Source organism: Aedes albopictus, chromosome 3, assembly GCF_035046485.1.
Source record: "Aedes albopictus strain Foshan chromosome 3, AalbF5, whole genome shotgun sequence".
Lineage (NCBI taxonomy): Eukaryota > Metazoa > Arthropoda > Insecta > Diptera > Culicidae > Aedes > Aedes albopictus.
Window position 1 is genome coordinate 392,814,822 of NC_085138.1, and position 22,440 is coordinate 392,837,261.

Here is a 22,440-nt window from a genome sequence, read left to right on the forward strand (position 1 = left end):
AAATGTCTCTTCAGACTTTCTAGCGTTTGCCACAGCCTGAGATTAGATATGCTGTAGATATGGTAAATGTACTAGTTATGGACATACGCCTATGCTATCGTTCTACGCATAAATTACCCATGTTGTATGAGCATTGGCTTAGCTAACTTTTTCTTTGCTCTCGTTCTCGCCTAAACAACCTCGTGAAAGAGAAGGATGAAAGAGGGGGCACAGGCCAATGTGTATGAGAATCCTTATCATTGGGCAATTATGCGTAGAGTGACAGTTTGACCAATCCCATTAGAAATATTTCGAAGTTTTTCCATCTAACCAACACATATGCGTTTTCGGATATTCTAATTGTTATTTGAAAAAATGCCTAATTTTCATCAAGTTCTCAGTTCAAAGTTGGTGCGCTTGCCGTATAATACACCAGCGGACGGTGTTGTTGAAATAATTTTGCAGTCAATATTTGTCTTGGAATCAGTGCACGGTGGACACTTTGATCTAGGCGTGGTGCCACTTGAGTTTCAAGCATGCGAAAACGGGGGTTTCTGGCCAGAACGGCCCCTTAAAAGTAAACATCAAAACCATTGAGCCAATTCAGTATGCAGTTTATTTCTCGCTTACTTATTTTTCCGCATCAATACTCGACGCGTGTCCGAATCATCATTTTGCTCCATTTGAGAGGGTTTGCTTCGGCTCCGAATCCACCCCACCAAAAACCACTGCCGCAGCGCAAAACTTCATCGCTGTAAATGCCATTCAAATTGTGTCTGCAATCAAACAGAATCAATTGATTAATATTTCACTACTTGGCGAGTTTTCGAACCCCTTCACAACAAACCTATTGATTCCGGTTCCACAGTCGAAGTGCCAGTACCCACTGCCCATCTCCACCGCGCAATTCATCATTGACTTATCGTTATCCCTGTCGAAGGTACTGAACTGCTGATCGCGATACACGTAATGAGACTCCCCTGCCGTCCCATCTCGCCAGCCGTCCAGCTCGAGCCGATAATTATCCGCTTCATTTGCCACCGCAAACAGTTTGTACTTTTGATATGCTTCGAAGTCTTTGAAGTCTCCCATCCACACCAGCAGTTCGTACTCGTCAGCGGTCGTAATCTGTACATTAATTATTCAAACAACCATTCAACACCACCACTCATTACTTTCATAAGCAGAGGAACCAGAAAACCTGATGCAATTTATCCAGTCCGAGCCAGAATTCGTTCCCAATCACGCCGAATCCACTTTTGTAATCCACCCAGCTGCGATTGAAGTTCTCCTGCCCATCGGAACGGTTTTGCACCACCAGCCAGCGACCACCGAAGCTCTGTTCGCAGTACACTTCGAACGATTGCGTAGCGTTGATTGGACGAATATCGTAGACTCCGGATACCGACGATGGCGCATCATTACAGGATCGAAAGATTCGACTGGCGTTTGCAATTGATACCGAAACGAGCAATGCCAGCAGGTACGGGGTTTTGAAGTAGTTACCCATGGCTCACCGTGGAAAAGTTTTCAAGTGTATGCCAGTTTTGAGCAATGCCTGCAACTTATATTTATAAATGTTATGGAGAGGCACGCTATTTGATTTTTATGGGAGTCCCCTTACCGTCAATCTATAGGTATATGGCGCCATTGAAATCTGTTTGTTTTTTTTTTTCGTTGAGTATTGAATAATTTCTAGTTTTCGTTAAAGAAACAGAAGAAGTGCGTCCAGGTGCATCGATTCGCATTTTCAAACGCGCTGGTCATCCACAAAACTTACGATCATAGATACCATTTTTACAGGTATATCTATCTATACACTCAGCGAAGTAAACTGCCGAAATTCTTCAAAATACCTTATGAAATTTAGCCATAACTGTAAAGTATGGATGCCATAAGAATACCTTATGAAAATTGAACATGCTTATTATGACCTAATTATATTAGATAAACTTATGAAAAGGGCAGAAAAATCGTAAAATGATGCAGACTGGAATCGATCCATGAACGTCGAGATCACTGAGATCGTGCCCAACCCTCGCGGCTATCGATGCTTGAGAATATCGTCTTGCTAACTGTGTATAAATGCCAAACTGTGAGTCGATTCTGTGTCATAAACCGACCTTATGAAATTCAATCTAGTCGTTATGAATTGTTTAAAGGCCATTTCATAAGTTAGACCTTATGATAATCTTAGGTTTATTTGCCTGAGTGTATTATAAAGATGTTTGAGCGTTCCTACACAACAAATAATTTTGTAATAATCAGGCGCGTAATTTTTGGCTATGTATGTATTTGGACGTAATTTCACTTGGTTACATCGTTTTCGAACATTTATCACATCCACCAGGCCCGTGCACAGAAGTGGCGCCAAGGGATGAGTTTTTTTTTTCAATTTCGGCAAAAGGCGCAAGGGCGCCTAGTGTATGAAGCGTTGGTAAGGAGGGGGGACACCCAAACCCCACCCTCCCCTCTCCTTTGAGCACGGGCTTGACACTCATCATGTACACCCTAGTTGGCACCGGAGAGTGTCAACAAACCCGTTCTAGAAGATACCTAGAAGCTGTATTATATTTATCATCTAAATTGGTGGAATACCCGAGAGGTAAAGGATATGCCTCACACTCAACGGATCAGTGTACGAATCCATGCCAATATTTTACTTATATGGATGTATGGAAGTGTGTGTGGGGGGAGGGGGTCAGTTTGGTGGATGGAGAGGATTAGTACAGGTGGGCTAGGAGGGGTTAAATGGGGGTTTTACTGAAGGTTATTGCTGGAGTATGGTTCTATTAAGAACAAATTAAGAGATGTTCTAGGTTACCTCCAAGAATTTCCGCGAGTACAGGCCTGAAAATCTACGAGCATAAAAAAATAATTGTTGCTATATTATTGATGCGGTGCAACATCCTACAAGTCCATGGAAGACAGTCCTACCGCACCCGGTAGGAAAAAATGCGAAAAGTTCAAGGCACTATTACACGCTAAATTTGAGATATATAGTTATGGACATCCCTAGGCTCTACCCACGATGTTCAGGTATCCGCCTATCGTGGACTAGATGCTGACAAAGCAGTATCACCCTTGGAGACACTGAGCATAACCCCCATACCAGAATACCCTTTGGACTCCGAGCATATTGATGACACGATAAATCGATACCGGCGCACAGTAACACCGACCATCCAACGCAACCCAGAACAACCAGGCCAGTTGCCATCCGGTGAACTTTTGCTGACATCGAGAAAGCATCGAACTCAATCGGAGGACACAGGTGTGCCCTCGGTCTGGTCTGGCTCGATCAGTCAGTTGGAAGTGAACGTTTGAATCGATAGGTCTAATAGTCAGTTGAAAGCCCTTCTGGCCCAGTATAAGTGTTAGGAAGTGTGAAATGTAAAATTATAAACAAGAACATAATAAAAGTGATGGGATTAGGGTAAATTTGAAACAAGTAGTTTTTTAAAAACCCTAACGTGAAGTCCCGTCCATTTTTGGCGCAGTCGTACGGAACACTCTACGTGCAGTGCTAGTTTTTGGAAGACAATCTAGTGACAAAACCCGATCCGTGGTAATTGGACAGTAGTGCGAAAACCGAAAATTAGTGTCAAATTGACGACATCGGACGTGCCGGTAACCAAGGACTAAAAGTGTAACTGACTTGCGCAGGATTCAGCATTAAGTAGACGCTTAGCCCAACCCGTGGCGAAGCAAGAAACTAGTGACTATCTCCAGTGATCATCAGGAACCAGGCTCTTGGAAACCATCCCTCAACCCGTAGGTGATTTGCGCCGCCCGACACGAAAACTGCATCGGTGGGTTTCAACCCTTTAAGAGTGTCGAACCGTGAGTAAACAACTTTTCTTTTCCCAACCTCTCTATCATTTTGTATGCGTAGATTTAATCCCGTTCCTAAAGTTAAGCCTCTCAGGTACCACGAAAGAAACATGGAACAAGTTAATTTACAGGCAATTCTTGACCAAATACAAAACTTGGAGCACAGACTTGGTGCTCTTCAAGTCGAAAACAATAATTTACAGCAGCAACAGCAACAGTTGCAACAACAGCGGCAAGCCCCCGTCGTGGAGGACCGTCGCACGGACTTCTTTCGAATTCCAGACCCCATAAGAATGATCCCATCATTCGACGGGAATAAAAGACAGCTCAGTCATTGGCTTGATACAGCAAGACGAGCTTTGAATTTATGCCGACCACACGTCGCACCGGACTTATTTGCCGTGTACGAACAGGCGGTGATAAACAAGATCGAGGGCAAAGCCCGCGATATGATATGTGTAAACGGAAACCCCACTACCTTCGACGAAGTAGCGGAAATCCTACAAAGTGTCTACGGTGATCGCAATAATATTGCTACATACCAGACACAATTATGGTCACTTAAAATGACCGAATCATTACATATTTACTATAAGAAAACAAAGGAAATAATGGTTAATATGAAGTCTTTGGCAAAGCAGAATCCAACTTATGCAAACCATTGGGACGCTATTAATCATTTCCTTGAACAAGAATGTTTAGCAGCATTTATTAACGGCCTTAGTAAACCCTACTTTGGGTATGCTCAAACAGCACAACCCAGTGATTTGGAGAATGCATACGCATTCCTGTGTCGGTTCCAAAACGCTGAGAAGACGAAGTCCCACACACAAGCTGCATTCGACCAACAGCCCCATGGTAGCAAAAATTTCAAATCTTCCAATAAACCATTTAGCAAGCAATCAGACACCCCATCTACACGACACAAACCGCTATCCGACAGACAGAAAATGACACCCATGGAAGTAGACCCGTCGTTACGTTCCAGAGTTTACAATCATGACGCTGAACAGAAAAACGACGACGATACACATGACACACATAGCGAAGACGATAGTGAAGACGAAGTCAGTGAACAAAGTGTAAATTTTCAGATAGGCCTCGATCCGAGATCGTTGACTTAAATGCAATCAACGGACTTCCCTACGTAATAATGAACATTTGTGGTAAGGACGCAAAAATACTTGTGGATAGTGGATCAAACAAAAATTTCATTTCGCCCAGCCTGATTCCAAAATCAAAACAGCTAAAATGCAAAACCCTCAAAATTTCTAATAGCTCAGGACGGCATGCGGCCGATCAAAAATTCATCACGACAATTTTTGGCCTCAAGCAAAAAGTTACCTTCTACCTTTTAAATTTCCACAATTTTTTTGACGGAATCCTTGGATACGAAACCCTCTCCGACATCGAAGCACTGATCGACGTGAACAACCACAAAATAATCCTTCCCCACAAAACAATCCCGATGCAAATTAGGAAATTAGGCCCTTCGCAGATTACGCTGACAGAGAACTCTACGCGAATGATCAAACTACCCGTTTTACAGAATAATGGCAACGTTTACCTCCCTAACGACATACAAATTGCCAACGCTGTAATCCCTTCTGGGTTGTACCAAGCAGAAAATGGTTTTGTAAACGCTCCAATAAGAAACTTTGGCAAATCTGTCACCTTCCATTGGACAAAGCCAGCAAAAACTATTCAAGTAGCAGAAGTTAACAATATGAATTCACATCATTCTTATCAAGCGTCTCACATACCCCCTTCTGAATTGGAAACAATGATTAGAACCAAACATCTCAACAACGAAGAAAAATCTGCATTACTGAAAATCCTTTCTAAAAATTCCAAAATTTTTCATAATGATTCAGAAAAGTTGTCTTGCACTTCTGCAATTCAACATCGAATAAAAACTACAGATGATATTCCAGTTCATACCAAAACGTACCGATACCCTCATGTCCATAAAGCTGAAGTGGAGAAGCAAATCAACGAAATGTTGGAGGACGGTATTATTCAAAATTCTATTTCCCCCTGGACATCTCCAATCTGGATTGTTCCAAAAAAACTGGATGCAAGCGGAAAAAAGAAATGGCGTGTCGTCATAGACTACCGCAAATTAAATGAAAAGACTGTCGATGATAAATTCCCCATCCCGCGAATTGAAGAAATCCTTGACAGGCTCGGCCGTAGTACCTATTTTACTACACTGGATCTTAAATCTGGATTCCACCAGATTGAGGTACATCCAAAAGACAGGCCGAAAACTGCTTTCAGTACAGAGAAAGGGCACTTCGAATTCATTCGCATGCCCTTTGGATTAAAAAACGCGCCAGCAACTTTTCAGCGCGTAATGAACCACATTCTCGGAAATCTCATTGGAAATTGTTGCCTAGTTTACCTAGACGACATTATTATTTTTGGTAGCTCGTTACAGCACCACATCGATAACCTTAACAAAGTGCTTCAACGGCTTGCTCAAGCCAACCTTAAAATTCAATTTGACAAATGTGAATTTCTTCAGAAACAATGTGAATTTTTGGGGCACATAGTAACCCAAGATGGCATTAAACCCAATCCAAATAAAATCGAAAAAATCCTTAATTGGCCAATCCCAAAAACAACTACTCAAATCAAAGGACTTCTTGGATACTACAGAAAATTTATTCGAGATTTTGCAAAATTAACGAAACCTTTAACCAGGTGCTTGAAAAAAGATACAAAAATTGTCCACAACGAAGAATTTATTAGTTGTTTTAATGATTGCAAACAGTTACTAACGAGCGACCCTATTCTAAAATACCCCGACTTCAATGGAAAATTCATTCTTGAAACTGACGCAAGCGACTTTGCTTTAGGAGCCGTTTTGTCTCAGAAATTCGAAGATGGCAAAGAGCATCCTGTTGCATATGCCTCTAGAACGCTGAATCAAGCAGAATGCAACTATTCTGCCACGGAAAAAGAATTGTTGGCCATTGTATGGGCAACGAAACATTTTAGACCATATATTTACGGAACCTCTTTCGAAATTCGAACCGACCACAAACCACTTGTGTGGCTCCGGCAGAAAAATGATCTGAACAGGAGACTTTTACACTGGAAACTAGCTCTCGAAGAGCTCGAATTTGAAATCAAGTATAAGAAAGGTACTCTAAACGCTAATGCAGATGCACTGTCTCGTATTAACCCTGAGGATAAAACAGAAGTAAACGCCAACTCTACCTCCAGCGATGACATGACACAACACTCCGCGGACACTGACGATAACGACTTCATCCCGTCAACGGAAAGACCCCTTAACGGATTTGGAAATCAGATTGTACTTTTAGAGACAGATGAAGATAGTCGTGAATCCTTGACCCCATTTAAAAACTTCCACAGAATAACTATAAAGAAGGTACATTTTGGTCCAGCAGCCCTGATCAATATTCTTAAGGAATACGCTTCGACGAAATGCGCTACCGGTCTTTATTGTAGCGAAAGTATCCTTAATAGACTGCAAACTATTTATAAAACTTACTTTTCAAGAGCAAAATCATTAAAAATTTTCTGGACACAAAGATTGTTAGAAGACGTAACAGATGAGCTGGAACAGGACCTGATCATCGAACGGCAACACAACGCGAACCACAGAGGTATCATTGAGACAAAGGCACACATCTCAAGAAGGTACTTTTTCCCAGGAATGAAGAGCAAAATTTCAAAGTTTATCAACATCTGCAAACTGTGTCAAAAGGCTAAGTATGAAAGGCGACCATATAAACAAAAATTCCAATTAACAGCAACACCATCCAGGCCGTTGCAAATTGTTCATATGGATATATTCATAATCAGAAATAGAAATTATCTAACACTTTGTGATAAGTTCTCCAGACTAACAATGGCTATCCCAATTAAAACACGGAATACTATACACATTCTAAGAGCACTAACCCACTTCTTCGCTAACGTTGGAAAACCTTCCTTTCTCGTCATGGATCAGGAAGCATCATTTACCTCAACAACAGTTAAAGAATTCCTTGAGGAAAACGATGTAGAGTACCATTATACGAGTGTTGGACAATCCTCTTCGAATGGCACTGTGGAAATCGTCCATAGGACTATTAGAGAATTGCACAACATCTTAAGTATGAAGGATTCAACTAAAGATTTGTCCGAAACGGCAAAAATTAATCTTGCAGTTTCCATATATAATGACTCAATACACTCTCAAACAAAGTTAACTCCAAAAGAGTTATTTTTTGGCTTCAGAAACGAGGACCCTGTCCCCGAAGATCTCGATGAAAGAATAAGACTGAAGGAGGAATTTTACAGGATTTTGTCTCAAAAACAATTAGAGAAAAAACGTTCAGACTTAGAAAAACTGAACATAAACAGAGAAGATCCTGAAAACTTCCTTCCAAATGAAACGGTCTTCGAAAGAAAAAGGAATAACTTGAAGCACCAAGAGAGGTATAGAGAAATACAAGTCAAAGATAATTTAGAGTCAAATATAATCGACGAGAATGGGAGAAAAGTCCACAAAACAAAATTAAAACGTAAACGTAAAACTTAATTTCGACGTAGAACTAATTGCACCTTTTTGTCTTCTTTCCCTTCTTCTCCTGTCATTTCAGCTCGAAGATGACACACAAACACCCGATACTTTTTTGTCTTACAATTATGATGTTTTTCAATCCTATTTACTCTGCTTACTTGGAAATCCTTGAACTTAATGAAAATCCCGGTATAGTTGCGTTCAAGACTAATTCAGTCTTTATAAAAGAAGGATCTCACACACTATTCCATAGATTTAATTTATTTTCCTTTACCGTCGTTCTCAAGCAGTATGAATCCATTATTTTGAACATTGAAGAAAACCCAAAGATAGCAGAACTAGTTAAAATTCTTAAACAAAAGCAGAGTCAGGCTTATTTTATCCTTGAAAATTTAACCGCTAGAAGTAGAAAAACAAAACGATCTCTTAATTTTCTTGGGTCCACCTTAAAAATGATTACAGGGAATCTCGATAATGAAGATTTGTTAAAAATAGAAAACCAACTTGAAATTCTTAAAAATTCAAATAACCTTTTAGTAACAGAGAATAATGAACAAATTCAAATTAATAAATTGTTTGAGGAAAGGATTAACAATATTACTAAACAAGCTTATAGACAGTCTAGGGAAATAGATAGCATCATTAAACAGACAAGACTGAGCTTAGACAGACCTGTCGAATGGGAACATCTCCTGCACCTACACAACATCATCTTCAACATCGACATGATCAACCAGCAGCTGTCTACAATTTTCGAGGCCATTCAGTTGTCCAAGTTGGGTTTAATTTCAAAGGCTTTCTTACAACCATCAGAGCTAGAATTTGCAACGAATCTGTTGGAGTCACAAGGCGTGGTGATTAACAGCTATGACCAAGTTTATGAGTTTTTGGAACCCATAGCATTCCACAATAACTCAGACATAATCCTACTCATAAAAATTCCTAAATTCAGGCAAGGAGAATTTGTGCAACTCCAAATAGAAGCCATTCCACGACAGTTTAAAATCATACCGATAAATGCAACAAAAGCCATTGTTGGTAACAATGAGTCTTACCTAATTTCCCATCCATGCATGAACATCGAGCGTAGCATCATCTGCGACGTCCAGATCTTGTTTAACACTTCAAATGACGGATGCTTACATGAGTTACTAAGAGGAAATACGGGTAACTGTACCTTCATTAGATCTCCAATGAAACCTGACACAAAGGAAATCGAGAATCTCGGACTGTTAGTTAAAAACTCTGTTGATCCGACTTCGATGCAAAACAGTTGTGGATATGGTCCGAGGAATTTAACAGGAACGTTTCTCATATCATTTAGAGATTGTTCCATCACCCTCAACGGAAAAAACCTTTACCAGCAAAACATTCAGAGGAGAATCCAGACCTGTCATCTTACCCCTACATTCAGTTAGCGTAGATGAGTCACAGACAGAACCAGAATCCATTGACTATATGGAACAACTGCACATTAGGAATCGTCATAAGCTGGAGCACTTAGAAACAGCAAACAAAAGGACTAAAGTGCTCAACATAGTAGGAATAGTTCTCATCACATGCTTCGTAGCAGTAATTTTCGCTTTTCTTACGAGAGAAGTTCGTAAACTCAAAATGAAGCTGACAATACGGATCCCTGCAAACAATGCGTTGGAAAGCTCTCAAACAATATTGAACCGAGACGGTTCAAACTAAGGCGGGGGAAGTTATGGACATCCCTAGGCTCTACCCACGATGTTCAGGTATCCGCCTATCGTGGACTAGATGCTGACAAAGCAGTATCACCCTTGGAGACACTGAGCATAACCCCCATACCAGAATACCCTTTGGACTCCGAGCATATTGATGACACGATAAATCGATACCGGCGCACAGTAACACCGACCATCCAACGCAACCCAGAACAACCAGGCCAGTTGCCATCCGGTGAACTTTTGCTGACATCGAGAAAGCATCGAACTCAATCGGAGGACACAGGTGTGCCCTCGGTCTGGTCTGGCTCGATCAGTCAGTTGGAAGTGAACGTTTGAATCGATAGGTCTAATAGTCAGTTGAAAGCCCTTCTGGCCCAGTATAAGTGTTAGGAAGTGTGAAATGTAAAATTATAAACAAGAACATAATAAAAGTGATGGGATTAGGGTAAATTTGAAACAAGTAGTTTTTTAAAAACCCTAATGTGAAGTCCCGTCCATTTTTATATATGACTATTTTTTCATGACAGTGTATCAGTCAATGTCTATATTCTAGCACTGCAAAATAAAAATGAACATATTTGATGTTTAACATGTGATAATGTAAGCCTAATAAGCGGGTATCAATAAACTGCGCGCCCAATGGTCATTAAACAAAATGACTATAACAGTAAACAAATTAGCTTAAATTCGATGAACAACCGGACCACACTGATCCAGATCCATGTAGTTTCACATACTAGATGAAATAAGTACATATATTTGATGATATTGTAGAAAAAATTAAAAAAAATGTTTTATCAGATACGAACTTTAGCGACCTGTGCACTTTTCTGCGGTTTGAAAATTCTGTAAAAGTCACCGCCCTGTAAAGGTTAGTGACGAAAAGCGGGAAACGTTATTTTCGGGCAAGTGATTTTTTGGGCGAAAGAAATTCGAGCGTTTGCCATTCAGGTATTTGGAATTCGGCCGAATGACATTTGAGGTTTATTTCCAAAACATCTCACTTTTTGAGTAAAATAAGGTACTTATGAGTATGTATAATTGATAAAACTAACTTATAAGTCAGCAAGGCTTTATCGACTGAAATTCTTGGAAAACCTGCTAGAACATCTTTGGAAATTAGTTCATTACACAACAATTCTCCATGGACCTGAAGGATGTTGCACAGCATCAGTAATATAATGAAAATCCATAGATTGCCCTTGTAGATCTTAAGGCCTCTACTCGCGGAAGTTCTTGGAGAACTTAGAATATCTTTGGAGATTCGTTCTCTTCAGCTCAATGCTCCATGGTTTTGTATGATCTTGCACCGTATAAGTAATGTAAGAACAATCCATTGATTACGCTTGTAGATCTTAAGGCTTTTACTCATGGAGTTCTTGCAGGACCTAGAAGATCTTTGGCAATTATTTCTCAACAGAACTATGCTCCCTGGACGTGTATGACGCTACACTGTATCAGTAATGTGTCAACAAACCATTGATACTGTTTGTAGATCTTCATGTCTAAACTCGTGGAAGTTCTTGGAAACCCTCTATCACCTTTGAAAATTACTTCTCCACAGAACTATGCTCCCTGGACCTGTAGGACGCTATACTGTATCAGTAATGTGACAATAAACCATTGACAACGCTTATAGATATTCAGGTCTTTACTCGTGGAAGTTCTTGGAGGTCTAAGAACATAAAAACTTGAAGTATTTTTAGGCAAAGTACGTTTAATTGGCAAATTGAGAGATAAATTTGTGAAAAAATTACCACTTGTTTTGGTGGGTATTTTTTTCACAAATTTATCTCTCAATTTGCCAATTAAACGTACTTTGCCTAAAAATACTTCAAGTTTTTAGTCTGTTTCAGACTTACTAGCCGACTGGTATAGCTGGAAAAGGGCAATAAAATCATTGTCTTAGAACATCTGGGGAAATTAAATCCTTACAGAAAAATGGTTCATGGACTTGTTGAATGTTACAACGTATAAGAAATGCAACAACAATCCATTGATTACGCTTGTAGATCTTAAGACGTTTACTCGTGGAAGTTCTTGGAGATCCTTGATCATCGTTGGAAGTCATTTCTCTACAGAGCTATGCTCCCTGGACCTGTAGGACGCTACATTGTATCAGTAATGTGGCAACAAACCATTGATAACGCTTGTAGATTTTCAGGTCTTTACTCGTGGAAGTTCTTGGAAGACCTAGAACATCTTTGGAAATTTGTTCCTTACAGAAAAATAGTTCATGGACCTGTAGGATGTTACAACGTATCAGTAATAACATCTGACCTCTGGGACCTCTGGGCCCTCTGGGATGTTACTACGCATCGGTAATGTAGCAAGAAACCATTGGCTTTGTTTATAGATCTTCAGGCCTTTACTCGCGGAAGATCTTGGAGATCAAAATTGGAGGTCGTGTTTGAAAATTATTTATTTACAGAACAATGCTCCGTAGACCTGTAAGATGTTGCACAGTATCATTAATGTAACAGACACATTCTACCGTGACGTTACAACGTTTTGACGCCTTTTTTAGACTGATTATGAATGCATATTCGGATTCCCTGGTTTTCATTGAAAAAGTATGTTCAGAAAGAGAATTAGTAGCGTGACGTTACAACGTTGTAACGTCACGCTACTATTTCCTATTTTAAGCAAGGTTTTCCAATGAAAACTAAAATTTCTACAGATCATATTTACTGGAATTTTTACAAGGAATCCGAATATGCGAAAATATTTGAGGTTTGCGGTACGCATTTATGAGTTATAATAAAAAAACTGACCAAAAAGTGGTCAAAACGTTGTAGCGTCACGGTAGAATGTGTCAACAACAATCAATCGACTACACTCGCAAAAAAAAAACACTTGAGAAGTAGGGTAGCAAACCACTTGGGCAGTGGCTGGTATTTTGGGCACTTTTCACTTTAAATTTTGTACACGGCTAGATACTATACGTATCTCACCGCGTTCCAAAAATTGAGTCAATTGCTTCAAAATTAGCTGAGTTATAGCTGAAAATTGCCTAAAATAGGACCCCTGCCGAGATGGTTCCACTTCACTTTGAGGTTTTTTTGGGAATCCTAAGAAAAATTGTTGGGGCGACTATGTAAAATTCCTGAAGGAAAAATCCGGAAAACTTTTCCTGAAATCTACGGAATTATTAATAAAAAATTGCAGTATCCTTTGTAAAATTGAAATTATTGAAGAAATTCTCAATAGAGTTGCTTAAAAATGTCCAGAAGATGCTCGACTTCAGTAATCCCAGGAGAATTGTATAGTTGAAATGCAAAATCAATATTTAAAGGAATCTGAGGAAATACCGCCTACATGATCAACGCTTCCAGTTAAGCAGGAAGGAGAACACTATGAAAAGCATTTGTCAGTATCACAGCCGTTGTTAAAAACTCCATGGTTATGAGCAACCGGGATACAAATCTATAGGGCAGTGCATGAAATTATCTCCTTCTCTTTCACTCTTACAGAAATTTTGTAAACAACAAGGCCACGAAACGTCAAAGTCCAATACATAATCAAAACAGTGCAGTGCCCTATTCTATAGAAATAATTATGAGTCAAATATTGTTAGATTCTCTAAATAAAATGTTGTACTGCGTTTCTGGAAGCTCTGTTAAAATTTCAAAGAAAAACTTTCTTTAACAATTCTTAAATAACTGTCTTGTTAAACTTCTCAAGATTTTTTTTAATAAAAACTCACAAAAAGTTAGACGAAATTGCTGAAGGAACTTGGGTTTAATATCCACGGAACCTTCTGTTGCAACTCTTGACCGAATCCTCAGAGCAACCCCTGCGGCAATTTCAATATGTTAAAAAATATTTTTAAAAAAATATTTTATTTATTTTTTCATAAAATAAGATTTTTTTTTGAGGATGATGAAGCTTGGCTTGTTAGTGGAATACCTGTAAGTAAAAAGAAAATCGTGTTAAGTACTGTTCCTTTTAATTCCACTAAGAATTGGAATCCTTGGACAGATACGTGTTTCGACCTCAACTGTAAGGTCGTCTTGACTCGAGTCGAAGTCAAGTACAAGAAACTGAAGACGACCTTACAGTTGAGGTCGAAATACGTATCTGTTCAAGGATGCAAATTCTTAGTGGAATTAAAAAGAACAGTACTTAACAAGATTTTCTTTATTTTTTTTGTTTCAAAATGTGATAATTCATAAATGGTATGATATTTGAAAGATAAATGTTGAGTGGATTGCATCATGCGTGTCGAAAATAAAATACAAGGGATACTCAAAATAACTGGGACAGGCAAAATTTTCACTTTTCAAAAAATGTTCAACTCGCTGTAACTTTTCGAAAAGGGTATCAAATATTCTCAAATTTTTACTGTAAGCTCAACAACTAGTTGTGTATCAGTGGTCAAAATTTGGGAAGGATCGGGTAATTCTACACAAAGTTATAAATGTTCTAGAAAAAGGTATAATTATCCGATAGCCAATTTTGAGCTGCTATATCTCCGGATTCAATGATCCGAATGTAATGAAATTTTGATCATTTATGACTTAAATAATGAACTTTGAAAAACAGTTGACTAAATTTGAAATTATTAATAAGAAAAGAAGTTTTGGCGATTTCATTTATTCCATGTTTTTTCAGTAAATTTATCTATTTTTCATATGCGTCCCATTTCTTTTTCAATATAATGAAGGCTATTTGGTTGCTTTTTTTTTTGAAACATAAATATATTCAATTTAATTAGAGGGAATTTAAATGAACTATAATTACTATCTCGAGTTTTGAAACGATGATGAAGTTTTGGAAAAATTGGTGTTGTATTAGAAAAATAATCTAATTTTCTTTCGTGTGAAGAATTTTAAGCTTAGTCAAATGTTTTTAATAGCTCATTATATAAGTCATAAATGATCAAAATTTCATTGCATTCCGTTCATTGAATCCGGAGATATAGCAGCTCAAAATTGGCTATCGGATAATTATACCTTTTTCTAGAACATTTATAACTTTGTGTAGAATGGCCCGATCCTTCCCAAATTTTGACCACTGATACACAACTAGTTGTTGAACTTACTTCAAAAATTTGAGAATATTTCATACACTTTTCGAAAAGTTACAGCGATTTGAACATTTCTTGAAAAGTGAAAATTTTACCTGTCCCAAATATTTTGAGTATCCCCTGTAGGTCAACAAATTTAAAGAACGGCGCGAGGAATGCATAAGCCAGGATGAACATAAGGCCGTCTTTTATTTAGCAAAAAAAGAAAATTTTAAAAGATCAATATTGCGAAATGATTGATTTCTGAATTATTCTGAATTAATCCGTTGTCGGTACTCTGTAGTTGGTGAATCTTGTTGTAATCCTTTCCAGAGTACATTCGTGTTTGTCTCACAATATACGAACGAAAAAAGCATCATTTGACCATGGTTAGCAGGGCCAAGGTAAGCATAGAATTGTAAGCTAAAAAGCAGACTCAATCCCGACATACCGATAAGAATAAGAAGTTGCGAAGTCCTTGAATGCTGCCATCTACATTATCAAAACGATGTGGACTGTATCATACTTACTACTTCTAGATTTAATGAAACATTTGAGAGTTTGAGACTATCTATCACCTCGAAAGAAACCCCCATTTACGGTAAGCATCTCGAAATTGTATTATATTTGATCTAAGCGATAGGAAGCTCATATTACTTTCAAGTATAAAATTGATGACGGCTCTTAGAGTTTTCGCAGTTTCAAACAATTACGATAACGCTATCATGGCTACTCGACAGTTGATTGCTTTTATAATTGTAGGCACCCTGTCAGCTTATAACCATCGCTCCACTGCACAATCTACTGGAGAGGCTCGTCAGTACAAAACATGTTCCGAAGCACCAGCTCAATCTGCCGTGTACACCATTGTCCTGCACAACGGATTCGCACCGTTTCAAGCCTTCTGTGAACAGCAAAAATACGGCGGAGGATGGTTGGTACTGAAGAACCGTTACGATGGATCGGTTAGTTTCAACCGAAGTTGGGATGAATACAGGAACGGCTTTGGAAACACCGAGCAGGAATACTGGTTGGGACTGGAGAAAATTCACCAAGTTACGGCGGATCAGGAACACGAGCTGCTGATTGTCATTGAGAACTTCACGGATTTCTCGGCACATGAGATCTATGCGGGTTTCCGGGTAGAAAATGAAGCCACCAATTATACTCTGCGGTTGTCCAACGTGGAAAACTCGTACCACGGCACGGCACGGGATTCTTTCTGGGTTTATCGGAACGAGCAGTTCAGTACCTACGATCGGATCAATGACAAATCGATTCTGGATTGCTCGATCCTGGCTGGAAGTGGACACTGGCATTATGACTGTGGAACTGGTTACAAGAGGTATGGACTATTTATGAATTTAATAACTAATGGTATGTTATTTAGCTGAACGTTGCATTTGTAGTAGTAACTTGAACGGAGAATACAGCAGAACCACCCTTGGTGGACGTCGAGGTATATGGTGGGGCGCTTTCGGTGGACAGCAGTTTCCTTTGCGAAAAACCAGAATGATGATAAGAGTTGGTGAGAATTCTTGAAAGTAGTGTTAATTTACAATTAATTTTTGGATCGAAAAATGCATTGAAATATATATAAACATACGTTTCAAAGGAGCTGGAAAGAAAACTACAATTAAGTTTAAACATCTTAGAATCCAGTTTCAAGTATTATGTTTCCAGTTCAAAGCCGAATTAGCGACATTTTTTCTTTGACTTCCGCTGCTTTTGGCTTGCGTTAAACCGAAGACGGCTAATAACAAGACAGACAGCTCCCACCCCGTAGCAGGCGACATGGTTGAAACGCCCTCAACGATTCACAGGAACATTAAAACATGATTGTGTGCGTATGCATGCTTATACGTACATGGAAATTGTAGCATCACACGCACACTCATTTGTGATGTTGTTCCCTGAAGTCGTTCGCGGCGCTAGTGTGCTTGTAGCTCCCAAAGTATATGGAGAAGAAGGTAGATGTCTGTCTTGTTATTAGTCGTCTTCGGTTAAACACAATGTCGGAAGTGGGGCGCTGTATTGTACACCTGGTGCTCTATACAGCGCCCCACTTCCGACATTGTGTTTAACGCAAGGCAAAAGCAGGGGAAGTCAAAGAAAAAATGTCGCTAATTCGGTTTTGAACTGGAAACATAATATATATACAAAATTCAGACGCACAATGTTGTAACAAAGCGTAAGGAATCTTTGATAAGGCGTCAGAGGGGTGAGGCGACAGTGCATAGATTATCTGATATATTTTATTGAATAAGGTCTTATTTTGACTGCAGGAGAGTAACGCCCACCGTACTGCTAAAATAGTAATAATTTCAAACGCCCAAATGCTAAAGTATATCGAAGTGCATGACTACTCAGCGTACCCAAAGAAATATTAAAGTTATCCTGAATTCGTATTGGTTACTTTAAAAACTATTTCTCCAAACAGCATTCACTTTCTTGTTCGGATTACGTTTACACCAGTACAACTCGAGCAAGTCTTATCTCATGACGCGCAAGTGTGCTACATCATAAATATCAGGATCCAGCAGTTCGGATACCCGTTGCTTGCTATTTCCACAAGAGGCGCATCCTGAGGCATCAGATCTGACCGTCAGAAACGATTCCCCAAACTGTATAAAATAATCCCGATTGTAGCACACCACGATTCAATTATCCTAGTTTCACCGGTCTGTGTACACAACTGAGCGAACTGTGCTCTACTAGAACTACCTAGTACCAAAGTAGAGCTGCACGAACGAAATGCATTAGTGCACCTTCAGGATATGTGGCATGTAGAGAAAACCGGCATCCTTCTTTCTCACGACGATGACGGCAACGTCATCCCAGGAGGAATCACGATTACGACGAGCCGTGAAAAAGACTTTTTACCAGTACGCTTTAGCTCTTGAAAGGAAGATTTCCCTACTATCGTCGCAATTCTGGGACAACGTCCCGCCCACATGCAATTCACACTTGTACGAAAGCTTATAAATTTCGGTATCGGTGCAGGAATTATTTCCTAGAAAGCCGGGCCTCCCGGCAACAATCAAGTAACGAATGTGCAATTTTTGATTTATGTACTTTCTCCGGCAGCGACAGGAAGCAACCAAGCCAAGTCCAACAGTTGCAATATTAGGCACCCTGATTTCTTTTTTTTACCAAATTGGAAGAATCGGCTAGTGCTTCCGATCGGGGATTAGAGCCCTAATAAGATTACGTGTAAGTGCACCTACTACAAACGGCAACCAAGGGTACGACAGAGCCTTGCCTTTGTCAGTGGCGGGTCGAACTTGTCTCCGAAAGTGTATTGGCACTTGTGATAAGAGGACAACGAAGAGGTACGAAATAAAATTGGACAATATCGGTTATAAAGTGCTTTGTTGACAATAGCTCAATAGCAGGCAGCCTTTAGGCAGCCAATGATAATAGCTTAAGCTGCCTTCGTTTCATTGTCCTATTTTTTGTTCACTTTATTGGCTAAGTTGATGATTTTGTGGCTATATCGGTCTCTTTCTACTCATAGTATAAGGGAGTAGAGATCAAAGTGGATAATGAAATGATAGATATGATAGAATTCGCTAGGTAGCGAACAAGTGTGAAAATTTTTATAGAAGGTGAAATTAGGCAAGTAGGCCATGTATTGAACGAATACATCGAATGCGTGAAACTTCTGCCGTGCGACCTGTGCTTTTAAACAGATCGGCTTGGTTGGTAGTTTTCATACCACCTTACCAAGACTGGCAAAAGTTTCAGGCACCCGACTGCCTAATGTATTGTTCTGTTTTCATCACAAATTCTATCGATCGGTAGCTTTTTCGGAATTCGCACTCCGTTCATAGGGGTATGCCTATATCGCGGCGTGTTCTTCTTATTAGCTTTTTCGATCTTATAGGATAGAACACTTTTCTTTTTTGAGCCAAACTTTTCATATCATATGCTGATTTATCGACCGTATTCTATTAATAACTTGATGATTTTGTGGCTATATCGGTCTCTTTCTACTCATAGTATAAGGGAGTAGAGATCAAAGTGGATAATGAAATGATAGATATGATAGAATTCACTAGGTAGCGAACAAGTGTGAAAATTTTTATAGAAGGTGAAATTAGGCAAGTAGGCCATGTATTGAACGAATACATCGAATGCGTGAAACTTCTGCCGTGCGACCTGTGCTTTTAAACAGATCGGCTTGGTTGGTAGTTTTCATACCACCTTACCAAGGAATTCCGAAAAAGCTACCGATCGATAGAATTTGTGATGAAAACAGAACAATACATTAGGCAGTCGGGTGCCTGAAACTTTTGCCAGTCTTGGTAAGGTGGTATGAAAACTACCAACCAAGCCGATCTGTTTAAAAGCACAGGTCGCACGGCAGAAGTTTCACGCATTCGATGTATTCGTTCAATACATGGCCTACTTGCCTAATTTCACCTTCTATAAAAATTTTCACACTTGTTCGCTACCTAGCGAATTCTATCATATCTATCATTTCATTATCCACTTTGATCTCTACTCCCTTATACTATGAGTAGAAAGAGACCGATATAGCCACAAAATCATCAAGTTATTAATAGAATACGGTCGATAAATCAGCATATGATATGAAAAGTTTGGCTTTATTGGCTAAGTTGAAACGGGGGATACCATTTTAACCAGATAATAAAAATACGCCTAAGTTTCTCAAGAATATCTAATTAGGTGAGGGTAACTTATTATTCAGACGAGTATCTGGATATAATCATGAATATAATACTCAAATATAGATCAACCTTAGTCATAACTACTTTAGAGAAAGATGTAATGTCCCAAGTAACACAGAAAACATCTTTGAGAATAAACTTTAAAAAAGACATTGTAATATAGTATTATAATCGTATTTGTACACATATTATGTTGAAATTATGTTTTAACTGTGTTTGGCAATAACAAGTTACTGAAAAATGTTATCATCCTCACTACAAGTTAAAATAACGTAAATTTAACGTTGGTTACACAAGATATTTGTGTCATCGTTTTCTTCAATTGAAGATGATATGTATAACATCAGCAGCACATAGTTATAACCTTTGAGCTCAAACATGTTATAAAAACGTTGTTTTTACGTATTAAATACGTTAATGTAGAACATAATCAGGTTGCTATCTCTTCTCACTCACTTGATCATTATGTAATAAACATCTCTTTCACTTGAAAATACAAGGCAATCCAAATACGATAGTATCTTTAATTTTATGCTTTGCGGTTTGATCCCGCTACAAGTATGCTGAACGGGGTAACAAATGGGTCTCTAAAAAACTTGGCCAGACCACTGTCATCATGACTCAAAAAATGAGCGCCACACTTCAACTTTATATAAACGGCAGGCCTCCCGTCACCTAATAATCACTGGGGTACTTACGTGGCGACTAAATCTCACTTACCAGCACAGTTTTTACACTATTTTTGATCCCGTGAACAATTAATTCGTTTTCGTTCTAGCAAACGCACTCCACCTTTGTTATTGTTATACCTATGTTCAAAATAGGTCATCCAAAACCAAAAATGACATCGTCGTATTCTATTGGGAAGTAGATGTTCAAAATACGTTGCTATGATGTTTTTTCAATGTATTTCATTCGATTCAAGTGGTATTCGATAAACATGTTATTGAGATGTATAACAGTCGTAATTTGAACGTATTTCTAAAATGTTGAGTTCTTCCATATATCAGGCCAGACCAATTACAGTGCCTGCTAAAAAGTTTCACACTAAAATTTTTATATATAGCCGCTTGTCCATCTGCTGATGTTTCTGCCAATAATTATCCATCCGGGACAGTTTAAATATGTAATGAAATAATATAATTTTCTTTTTTGATAATGAAGACAAATTCTGCAGTCTAAAAGACCATCATTAATACATCATAATTGAAAATAATATCTCAAAACATTCTGACGGTACTTTGTCAAGAAGCCACCATGTTGCATGTCTGAAAATTTGTTTGAAAATCTCTTACAAACCAAAGAGATGTCAAAAAGCTTCCCTTCTTATTTCCAATCCAATGGAAAGCGAATGAATTTATGAGGAGGAAAAGTGCTTATTTCACCATAAATTTTGAACGGCACATGAAATTAAGTCATAGTGCCCAAACATCGAGATGGTAAATTACAAACGAAATGTAAGGCCTGAAAATTATTTTGAGCCATCACTGAATACTGCATTTATAAAAGATGCCATATTTATTTGCTGTGCGTGGATGACAAATACTAATTTCGTGCCGGCAATAAGTAAGTTGTTATGATGTTGCTGAGAACATATTCGATACATAATTTTATGTTATAAGAATGTATTGAAAAACATCTTCAGTAACATCAAAGATGTTTTCCTCCTCTTCTTGGCGTAACGTCCTCACTGGGACAAAGCCTGCTTCTCAGCTTAGTGTTCAATGAGCACTTCCACAGTTTTTAACTGAGAGCTTCCTCTGCCAATGACCATTTTGCATGTGTATATCGTGTGGCAGGCACGAAGATACTCTATGCCCAAGGAAGTCAAGGAAATTTCCTTTACGAAAAGATCCTGGACCGACCGGGAATCGAACCCGTCACCCTCAGCATGGTCATGCTGAATACCCGTGCGTTTACCGCCTCGGCTATATGGGCCCTTATCAAAGATGTTTTATAAGCCGCCATTTTTTGCGCTTTTTCGGTTATAGAAGTGTATGAAAATAGGTTTGCCATATTTGAAACAAAACATGAACGTTTGTATGAAATATGTATTATATACAGTATTATAACAAATTGTGTTACTTGGGGTTCCACGTGCCAGATGTAATGTTACACAAATTAGAAAAAAAAAGAAAGTAAAGCTCTGTGACATATGATGCACATTATTGGAGTGTGGGATATCCCAAAAAGTTTGGCTGCAAAACGGTGAGGCATAGCTCTGGTCCTTACAATTTCCTACCTCATGCTTCCACGGGTTAATCGATGACATAGACCACCAGCTAAGAGTTGTGACTTCAGCTAGATTGAGGAGGTACGACCCGAGCGTCTGTTCACCAAGGAGGTGCGGCTCAAACAGCGTCTGCTCTTGCATCCAGCGCCAGCGGCTCAGTAAGAAATGCTGCATCACGCCCAGCTAGATCCAAGTGGTAGCCCCAGCAGCGTGGTCGTCCCAGGGTTGTTTGGGACGGTAAACAGAACTGGCACGATGGCCCTCCGGCGAGACAGGAGTGTTGGCGTAGGCCCAATAAGCCACCCGTAAAAGTCCCCATAACGAATAACATAGGAGAAAATACGGCTCGACACAATCGGCAAAGACCCAAGCGACGGAAAAAGGACTAGGATTGTAAACTTGGATCATTAAATTGCAAATCACTTGGTTTCATAGGATGTGACAAAATAATCTACGAC

General features: G+C 39.1%; 3 protein-coding genes across 4 annotated transcripts; 2 read left to right on the forward strand and 1 right to left on the reverse strand.

The window, feature by feature from the left end:
* Positions 1-581: 581 nt before the first annotated feature.
* Positions 582-1,518, reverse strand: LOC115254208 (angiopoietin-4). The gene is made up of 3 exons (XM_029876334.2): positions 1,181-1,518; positions 827-1,107; positions 582-755 (listed from the first exon to the last, which is right to left on the reverse strand). Exons 1-3 carry the CDS (start codon positions 1,487-1,489, stop codon positions 623-625), a joined length of 723 nt encoding a protein of 240 aa, XP_029732194.2. The 5' UTR covers positions 1,490-1,518; the 3' UTR covers positions 582-622.
* A 2,056-nt stretch (positions 1,519-3,574) lies between these two features.
* LOC134290977 (uncharacterized) lies at positions 3,575-9,771 on the forward strand. The gene is made up of 2 exons (XM_062858216.1): positions 3,575-3,822; positions 8,433-9,771. Exon 2 carries the CDS (start codon positions 8,440-8,442, stop codon positions 9,769-9,771), a length of 1,332 nt encoding a protein of 443 aa, XP_062714200.1. The 5' UTR covers positions 3,575-3,822; positions 8,433-8,439.
* A 5,973-nt stretch (positions 9,772-15,744) lies between these two features.
* On the forward strand, positions 15,745-16,665 carry LOC109410574 (ficolin-3-like). 2 transcript variants are annotated; one of them, XM_029876342.2, is made up of 2 exons: positions 15,745-16,400; positions 16,468-16,665. In XM_029876342.2, exons 1-2 carry the CDS (start codon positions 15,781-15,783, stop codon positions 16,595-16,597), a joined length of 750 nt encoding a protein of 249 aa, XP_029732202.1. In that variant the 5' UTR covers positions 15,745-15,780; the 3' UTR covers positions 16,598-16,665. The 2 variants fall into 2 exon arrangements, with proteins under 2 accessions (XP_029732202.1, XP_019539651.2); XM_019684106.3 differs by having other exon boundaries at positions 15,751-16,400; positions 16,465-16,665.
* The last annotated feature ends 5,775 nt before the right edge of the window (positions 16,666-22,440 follow it).